At 35.3% G+C, this 10138-nt stretch overlaps 1 protein-coding gene across 1 annotated transcript; it reads right to left on the reverse strand.

The window, feature by feature from the left end:
• Window positions 1-8839: 8839 nt before the first annotated feature.
• On the reverse strand, window positions 8840-9769 carry LOC100022937 (olfactory receptor 52B2-like). The gene has a single exon (XM_001374591.5). The coding sequence runs from the start codon at window positions 9767-9769 to the stop codon at window positions 8840-8842; it is 930 nt and encodes a 309-aa protein (XP_001374628.2).
• Between the last annotated feature and the right edge of the window lie 369 nt (window positions 9770-10138).

Below are 10138 nucleotides of genomic sequence, written 5' to 3' on the forward strand. Positions count from 1 at the left end.
AAGATATAATTTTATATAAATAATTTATCATTATAATAAATAATATATAATAGAATAAATTCCTAATCCATCTAACTTTGTTATAATCCCCCACTCTCTTTGTATACATATATTTATACACATGTATATAATATATATATAACATCATAATATCCAAAAATGTATAACTATATAGCCTCCTTGTCTATTAAATGAAATATTGGTGACTTGGATTCAGTGTAAGAGGCTAGATACTTTGTTACCATCTTTTAACTCATGTTGGATTTTAGCACCCATATAATCATTTTGGTATATCATTCTTAGATTTAAAGCCATCCATGGAAATTTCCTTCCAAGATGATCCTGATCAGAGCCAGTGATAGAAAAATTCAGAAATCAGTTTCATTCTTCTGTTCCCACCAGCTTTAAAGCTAACCACCTTTTGCTTTTCTTCTTGGCCCATGGCTAACCTCAGGTCTGCCCTTCTCCAAGTCAGCTAAGTGGTACATTAGATAGTACAGAGTCCTTACAGTCAGGAAGACTTAGAGATATATTCATTTTCAAACATTTCCTAGTTGTGTCACCATGAGGAAGTCATTTAATTTATATCTGCCTCAGTTTCCTCAATTGTAAAATGTAGATGATAGTAGTACTTACCTCCCAGCATTGTCATGAGGATTAAATGATATAATATTTGTACAGAATCTAGCACATTCCCTGGATCATAAAAGTGCAATACAAATACTTATTCCCTCTCCATAATCCTTCCCTGATATAAACCCTAGTTGCTTCTGCCAAAAACACAATTTGTCCTGTGCTACATGTTATTTCCTCCCAGGCCTCTATTATGACTAGATGAAGAAAGTTAATAAGAACTGTCAGTTCACAATATCTTTATTGAGGTCCAAGACCCAGCCTTGCCTGCATAGAGAATCCTCTTTAGGAGAGGAAGGTTAAAATAGGTGGCTTTCCCTATGTGTCTTATATTTGATATAATGACCAATGTTGTATTGAACTCTTTGAATTTGAAAATATCTCAAATATTATGTACTAAAGTGGAAATCAGTCTATTGGGTTGCCTTTCGTGGATTTTAATGTCAATCAATTTAAATGTATAATTGTAATAATTTATAATTATAATGTATATATTTAAATGCATAAATGTATAATTCATAATTTCAACAACTCATTCCAAAGACAGTCTTTTATTATCTTCCTCTTTTATTGACTCTTCATGTCCAGAAAAGTTTGGTTTCATGGACCAAATTTAGATTTAAGTAAGTCATTCCCTTTCCTGGTCAAATATAAGAGACTCCCAGCCCTGGTACTGAGCTTCATGAAATTTCACTATTTCTTATCTGCATCCAGAAAAGTGAAGACTTATTCCTCTACTTTGTTATTCAGGCAGATAAAGAAGAGAGGTAGAGGTAAAAAGTAAAATAATTGACAATCAATTTCACATGTCTCTCAGGTTTAAGTAGTAGGTAGAAGTTATGAATAGTTATATTTAAAGAAATTATTTCTAACAATTAGGACTGTTCAAAAGTTATATGGGCTGATTTAAGAAGTAGGCTCAGAAGAGCAGAGCCTCTCCTTTTCATGGATGGTGTTGCTTTTAAACCAGCAATTGATCACTTGTCAGACATGAATCAGGGTGCATATTATCTTATTCCATTCTCCTAAAAACCTGGTAAGGTAGGTGTTATTATGATCCTCATTTTACAATTGAGGAAACTGAGTCAAGAAAAGGTTAAGTGATTTGCCCAGGGTGATAAAGCTAGTAAGTGTCTGAAATTGAATATGAACTCAGGTTTCCTGACTCCAGTTGCAATGTTCTATTTTTTCCTTTTTTCATGGGCAGTTATGAGTTCAACTGCATGACCTCTGAAGTCCTTTCCAGCTCAGAAATTTTGTTTCAATCAATTTTATCTCTCTAAGCTATAACAAAATCACCAACCAGACTCGTGGCAACTCAAATGCTTTTCCATTACAGGTGAAATTATTTCATAAAAACTACCTCCTAAAATTCATAAATTGGACAAATGAAACAGTCCATTTGCCTAATGACAGAAAGAAATAACGTGAAACTAAGATTGAGCCAACGACCTTTCAATGAATGTTGTAGTATATTTTATCCACAGTTTTTCTTTGGATACTTATTTACATCCTTAAATAAATCTAGGGAATTAATTTGGAATTTCTTTCTCACAGAAAGTCCTGGTGTTTTATGATGTAATCACTAGAGAGGAGAGAACAGCTTGCTAATTAGGTGGCTGTTCACAAAAAGAACAGGAGAAGAAGACTAGATTTCTCAAGCAGAAACAAGAGAACAAGCCACCAAGTCAGTGGGTGCTGGCAATGTGCTAAGTGGGTTTATCTCAGAAGCCCCAGATTTATATGCCAAAAGCAAGCTAGCTACTAAGGATGCTGAATGGCACAGAGGATAGAATATTGTGCCTAGGATTAGGAAAAACTGATTTTTAATCTTACTTCAGATACTAGCTGCATGACTTTAGGCAAGCCGTTTAGCTTCTCTGTACCTCAGTTTCTCTATCTACAAAATAGTAATAGCACTTTACTTCACAGAGTTGCTGAGGATCAGAAGAAGTGACATAGAAAGCACTCTGCAAAATTAAAAAAACTCATAATCATATGGTTCTTTGCTTCTTGTGAATATGTTGCTTCTTGTTTATGTAACATTATCAGACCTATGCTTTAATACTATTACATATACATATAACACATTAAGATTAATTAATATATACACACATGGCTAATTAATACATCCACACATACAGACTCTAATAATATTAAAACACAAGTCTGATACTATTATTCTCTTACTCAAAAAATCTCTAAGATAAAATACAGAATCCTCTCTTTAGCATTAAAAGTCTTTCACATCTTTATTCCAAAGAATCAATTTATTGCATCTTTGGGAAGTTCTCATGTATTATATCCCTAATGTCTGGATTTTAGCATAGCAACAAATGAGCATGGATGGAATATGATCTGTCATACTGTAAATACTCCCACATGAATGAGATCATGGATCTATCTGGTCAAAATATTGCTTATTTTTCTGTTCTCATCACTTCAAATTACCTCATTGACTCTGCTACAAATTCTGGGAGAGGAGAAGTATCTTTATGTAGTTATGTTTCTCATTCTCAAACAACTTGTACAGGGTAAAGCATTTAGCACATGCCGAGTTCCTAGTTGTTGATAAATTGAATATAAATTTATTGGTCATTTTCTCTTTTCCCTGCTTAATTGCTATCTTCCCATCCTTTCTAAGTCATCCCATTCCTCTCTCCTTATACTTCTTTTTTTCTCAACTTGTTCCCACCTCTTTCTACACTGACATCACTGTCTTATCACATCTTTCTATTGTCACCACAAATCAATCAATATTTCCCAATTTCAGACATTCTCTCCCAATCCCTCTCCAACTCATCCTAATCTGTTAAAAAAATTCCTACCCCCAGAAGTAGCGTTTCCTTCTTCTTATCTTTTATTACTATCAGTGGTTATAAAATGTTCTCTTTATCTTCTCATTGTCTTTCTAGAATTCTTCCCCTTACCAACATCTTTCTTTTCTTCCCTCATTACCCCATTCTTATCATATTCTCTTTTTTGTCTTTGACTCATTCATCCCCATTAGAAGTCCTCTTTATTCGTCAGAAAGATGTTATCACTCACTGCATTGGTTGGTGTGGCAATTTTATCTTGGTTATAGGGACAGGATCTCTGGTATAAAAGACAATGAGGCTCTGTGTCACTTATATTAACAGCTCATGCTGAACATTTTCCTATGGGGATGGAATTTTAAAAGCCACTCCCACCTCTGATTCAAAAGAAGTGAAAACAGACAATTAACACTTTCTTCTCTTATTATTTGGGGAGGGGAGAGGGAATTTGCTCAGAATATCCCTTAAGTTGGATAGGGAACTTGTACATAGCAGGACCAGGCAACATTGAGATTTGTTGTGATATGGTTTGGCTTTATCTATTACATTATATATTAGAAAGAATAATATCTTGTTCTATTGATAGATTTAATGGGACAAGAGCACATCAACTTGTATACCATTGGAATAAAAGCCCTTTCTTCAACAAACCCAACAGGAATTTATTTGGCTACATACTCAAGACCTCCAGGAGCAGAAAACTTGCAAGTTATTGTTCCTGTCTGCTTTTTGGATAGTCTTTCATTTATTTGCTCTTATATGTGGAATAAACTAATTTATGTGACTGAATTAAGATTTTTAATAGTCTAGACTTATCTTGGGCTAGAATGACAGACAGAATTTAGCATGATACAAAATGATAGGTGTAAATATAGAATCCTACATTCACTTTGAAAATTTCACCTATGCAAATACAGTATAGAGAAAAATATTGCTTTAATTATCTATGTGAAAAGTATCTGGCTTTAGCCAACTGCATGTTCTGTGTGAATCAGTTAATGTAATATGGAAACTGAAAAACTAATGATAGCTTAGATTGCATTAATAAAAGTATGGTATTGAAATGAACAAAGTAATGTTTCTGGCATCCTTTGTCTTAGTTAGACCACATCTAGAATACTGTGTTTGGTTTTATGTACCAACTTTTAAGGATAGTGATAAGCTAGAAGTTCTCTAAAGGATGATTCAAAGGATGGTGAAGAGACTAAAAAGATATTAGAGTTCATTGAAAAGACTGTGGATAGTGTGGAGAAGAGGTAATTTGTGGGGATGAGGAGGATGGAATATTGTTACTATTAAGTATTCAAAAGGGGCTTCATTGGACCCTTTGATTTCACTGTATTCCCTTTGATTTATTTTATTGTTAGCTACTACATAAAGTTCTTAACTCATCAGTGCCATTCAATAATCTTCAATGGCTCCCATTGCCTCTGGACTGAAATAAGACTTACTCAATTTGACATTTAAAACCTTTCACAATATGATTCCAGTATATCTTTCCACACAGTTCTCATTATTTGTCCTCATCTACTCTGTATTATGTCCAATCAACTCAACTTTCTTTTCCTTGAACTTGATTTTCCATCTCCCCTTTCCATGCCATCACATAACCTTCACCATATACTGGAATACACATCCTCCTCACCTCTGTCTCTTAGAGTTCTTGCTTCTTTAAAGGCTCAACTTAAGTACCACCAACTAAAAAAACATTTCTGATCCCATTAACTTATCTGTGTAAATATTTCACCCCCTCCATCTCTACTGGTAGAATATAAATGGCTTGACATCAGACTAATAAATACTCACTTAATATAATTTAATTACTCTATGTTTATGTAATGAAAATATGTATGTTTTCATTTTATATATTGGAAAATATTAAGACAAACAGATCTCACATTGTGGAATTGGATTTACCAATGGAATCCTTCTTTCAAGTTTGAAACTATGCATTAGATATATACTTAATTGAATCATGTATTCAACCATTGTGTATAGTCAGCTATACAGTCTATACCAGTGCTGGTGAATCTTACAGAGATGGAGTGCCAGGCCCAGCCTCCAACCCACTCCCAGACCAAGTGTCATACCCACCTCCGACCAGGACCTCATGCCATGTCCATCCCCCTACCAAGTGCCAGGTATGCCCCCTTCTTTATGCTATACAAGGGAGGGAGAAAGCACTCCAATTGGGTTGCTAGTGGAGGTGGGTGATGTGAAGAATGTTCTCAGTGAGTGTAGAAAGGGGTAGAGGGGTGGCCCAAGCTGTCCATTTTACTCCCTGTGTATGCTCATTGGGTTGCTGGGCAGAGGAGCAGGTGATGTGAAAAATGTCATCAGGCTGGTGGAGAGTGGGAGAAGAGCAGCTCCACCCCAGTCCCTCTACCTTTCTAGTAATGAATTCTGGGGGGCTAGGGCGGGGAGAGTGTTCAAGTACCCAAGTGCCCACAGAGAGTGCTCTGTGTGTCATCTTTGGCACTCTTGCCATAGGTTCACCATCACTGGCCTATATAATTCCTTGAGATCAGAGGTTGTTTCCAATTTTATTTTAGTATGCAGTAAGTGATTAATATTATTTGAATAAAATTTTATTAATAAATATGTGTGCAGTATAAATATGCCTGTTTTTATCAAAACCATTGATAAAATTGTCATTCAGTACAATTTCACAATGGAAAACTGTCATCATCAAAAGTGTCTTCCTTTAAGGTTTATACATACATATATATATATATAATATGCATTAATAAATACACAGCTGAATCATTTAGTTAGCAATTCTGTATTCATCCATTAATCTCTTTACCATATTAGGAAGGAAAAGGTGAATTATAAATCATATTAGTTGTCTAACAACTGAAAAGCCAGGACTTCATGAATAAGGAATATGAGGACATGACCTGTGCAAGATTTCATATGGAAAAATCTTCCTATTTTGAGGTGAAGCAAATCTGAAGCTTCCTATGAGATAAATATATATTTTAATCCTTTGTTGCTCCTAAGGCTATTAACATTAATGTGCCTTGGTCCCACTCTGTAATTCCTTCTGAAGAAGAAAGAAGTAAGAATCAGGGAAGTAGTTGAAACTCATTGGCCCTAGGCCAAGGAAAGCAAAAGGGATTGAGTGACTCAGTGATTCCGTGCTTGAAAAGAACCAAGAGAGGAACACTCAAGGGATCTGTTAATGTCCACCAAAAGCTACATGTTCATTCTAATTGCAATAACTGTGGATTTAAAAAAATGACTGGAAAAGCAATATGGAAAATGGATAAAGTTTTAGACTTGAAAAATTTGAAGTCCATTTCTGATGCTTTTGAACTGTGTCACCAGGGAATCATTTAATTCCTCTAAACTTTAGTCTTATTGTATTGAAAATGGATATAATATGTAATTATCTTTTATATATTATAAGCATTTATATATCCTTTATGGTTTGCAAAATACTTCATATGCATTATCTCATTTCATTATCACAACAAATATGTAAGGTATGCATTCTGTCCCCATTTTACAGATGAGGAAACTGAGCCTAAAGGAGACTAAGTGACTTTCCTCAGTCACATACTTAGAAAGTATTTGAATCAGGATTGAAATCCATATCTTTCTGATACCATATTCAGTGATTTATAAACTATATCCTGTTTCCCCCAGAAAACTTTATATATTATAGCATAATATTACTCCTATATAATTTAGTGATAATATAATATATGTTAAATATTGCAATAGAGTATATTACTACGATATAAATGTCAAGTATTATTTCTCATCATTTGTAACATGAAATTCCCAGGAAGGAGAGAAAGAAAAGGAATAATTTCCAATGCTGGTTTTAGATTTCCCTATTCTTGTTCTTTCTGGATTCTTGAACTTTGGTGTTTTCTTTTTCACAGTAATTAGACAATATTTCCTGCTTACCTCTGAAATGTAGACACATGCAAGAAGATTGAAAGATCCCCATAGAACTCCACTCCCCTGCATATCATAGCCAGAACTAATGTCTATGAGTCGATTAAAGATCACAGAAAATTTTATCATTTTTCCCTGTCAAGAACTATTGCATGTGCTATTGAATTGTTTATTGAATTATGGATATAATTAAGATATAAATCAAGTCAGATCTAGATCCTTTATGGAAAAATTCACTTGGAAGTAGAATCTAAGCAATGATTGTTCATTGGGCAAGTACCATCTTGTTTATGATTTTCTCCTAACAAGTTGAATAACTCTTCACATTCCCATATACAATATTATCATTAGGACACTTGCTTAGATACTTCCAGGATTTCCCAGACTCCTCTAAAAGTAAAATATTTCTAAAAAGACAATTGACTTTTTAATAAATAGCACTAATTCACACAAGTATGATTCTAGAAGTAGCTGGGTGTCACAATGGATAGTGTTGGATGTGGAATGAGGAAAAATAATTGCTGTCAGAGGAATATCAGAAGACTGACACCAGGAGTTTCATCACGATGATGATTGTGTCAGAGGAGAGAAGGGCATATTCAAGAGATATTATGAAGAGAGAAATGACAGGATTTGACAACTAATTGAATATAAATTTTGATTAAGAGTGAGGAGGGGGCATTTTACCTATTTAGGTTTTGTGCCTCAGTGAATGGTAGAATGATAGATAGTATTGGGAAAAAAAATTGGGAAGTTAGTAAGAGGAGAAGATTTTTGGGAAAAAATATAAGTTTGAGTTGGGTTATGTTAAGTTAAAGATGTCTAAAGGATATCTGGTTTGATACATCTAATAAGCAGTTTCAGATGCAAATATGGAGGTGAGTGTTGAACAAGTAGATCTAAGAAACCTCTGCATTGTGATGAGAACTGAAACCAGAGCTGCTGATAAGATCACAATTGAAATAGCATATAAGTTCAAATTTAAAAACTTAGGTGTGGATATGTGAAGTTTATGGACAATAAGAGGATCAATACTTCACATTTCTACCGCATGAGAACAATGTTACACAAGAAAATTACAACAACAGATATAGTTAGCATTTATATGGTACCTACTATGTGCCAGGCAATGTGCTAAGTGATTTACAAATATCTCATTGAATTGTCACAACAACCACGGGACAAAGATGCTATTATTGTTCCCATATCAAAGTCGAAGGGACCGAGGCAAAAATAGGTTAAATGACTTGTCAAAGGTAACAAGCTAGAAAATATCTGAGGCTACCTGTGACTGTTTGATAGATCTATTGTTCCATTGACTGTATCATCTAGTATCCTAAGTGACAGAAAGGGAATCACCTTTGATAATTATTGCCATTGTAACAATATTTTTAAAAGTGGTTATAGCTTCATAGAATTTCTAAATCATAATGACTGACACAGATTATCTTAAGCTTCTTAATTATCCCTGGCATCTCCGGCTAAGCTGCCCTGTCCAATTGGGAGAACCTGCGTATGATATGATCCCGAATTTGCTTAGTCCTGACACCATATATAATGGGGTTCAGTGCAGGGGGCACAACCATATAGAGATTAGTTAGCAGGACCACACAGTGCAAGTGGCTTATGAGCACTGTCAGATAAGCTGGTAGATAGAACATGAGGATGACACAGACATGTGAACTGCAGGTACCCAGAGCCTTGAGTTGGGCATCACGGGATGGGAGTCTGAAGACAGCTCGGAGAATAAAAGAGTAGGAGATGGAAATGAGGATGACATCTAAGCCTGTGGACAAGAAGGACAACACTAGAGTATAAATATTAATGGCTGTTATATCTCCACAGGCCATCCTAGAAATCTTAGCTTCTGCACAATAAGTATCCGCAATGATGTTATTTCCACAGAATGGCAGCTGCTCAACTAGGAAGACAAAAGGCACACTGAGCATCAGGCCTCTGGCCACAGAAAATCCCACAATTTTTTTGATCACAGAGGGGGTCAGGATCATGGTGTATCTCAATGGAAAGCAAATGGCCATATAGCGGTCAAATGCCATAGCCAGAAGAACTGTTGACTCCATGACAAAGATGGCGATGACAGAGAACATCTGGGTGATGCAGGTCTGGAAAGAAATGACCCTTTCTTGGAACCAAAAAATGGCCAGCATCTTGGGCATGATAACGCTGGAGAGCAAAATATCTGACACAGCCAACATGGCCAGGAAGAGGTACATAGGTTCATGTAGACTGTGCTCTATCCAGATAAATATGATCAACAAGGAGTTACCTCCAAGAGCTACTACATACATGGTACAGAAAGGGATAGAGATCCAGATGTGAAGTTCCTCTAGACCTGGAATACCCCATAGGATGAAGACAGCCGGGTGGAAGGTGTGATTGGTGTCAACCATGATTTCAGAATGGGAACTGAGGATATGGCTTTCTTTTTTCCTCCTTAGTTTGATTGCCTATAATTATAGAAGAAGAGTGGGAAAAATATTGCTTAAGTAAATTTCTATGCTTTTTTGGACAAATAATGTCCTTGAGAACAATTGTGGGGATTAAACTCTTCTCTTAACACTTAACACTGCCTTTTATATAACTTCTTTTGGGCTCAATCAGATAATCATCAGGCATTGAGTAAGCATCCACTATGTGGCAGGAACTATGCCAACACTGAGGATACAAAAAGAGTTGCCCTTGAGGAGCTCACAGTCTGATGGGAGAAAAAAACAAGTAGGAAAATATATAATCAATCTTTATTAAAGATAAATATAAAA

The sequence above is a fragment of the Monodelphis domestica genome, chromosome 4, assembly GCF_027887165.1.
Source record: "Monodelphis domestica isolate mMonDom1 chromosome 4, mMonDom1.pri, whole genome shotgun sequence".
In the NCBI taxonomy this organism is placed as follows: Eukaryota; Metazoa; Chordata; class Mammalia; order Didelphimorphia; family Didelphidae; genus Monodelphis; species Monodelphis domestica.

Coding starts and splice junctions, on each gene's coding strand:
- LOC100022937 (XM_001374591.5), bottom strand. CDS start 9,769: ATGGTTGACACCAATCACACCTTCCACCCGGCTGTCTTCATCCTATGG.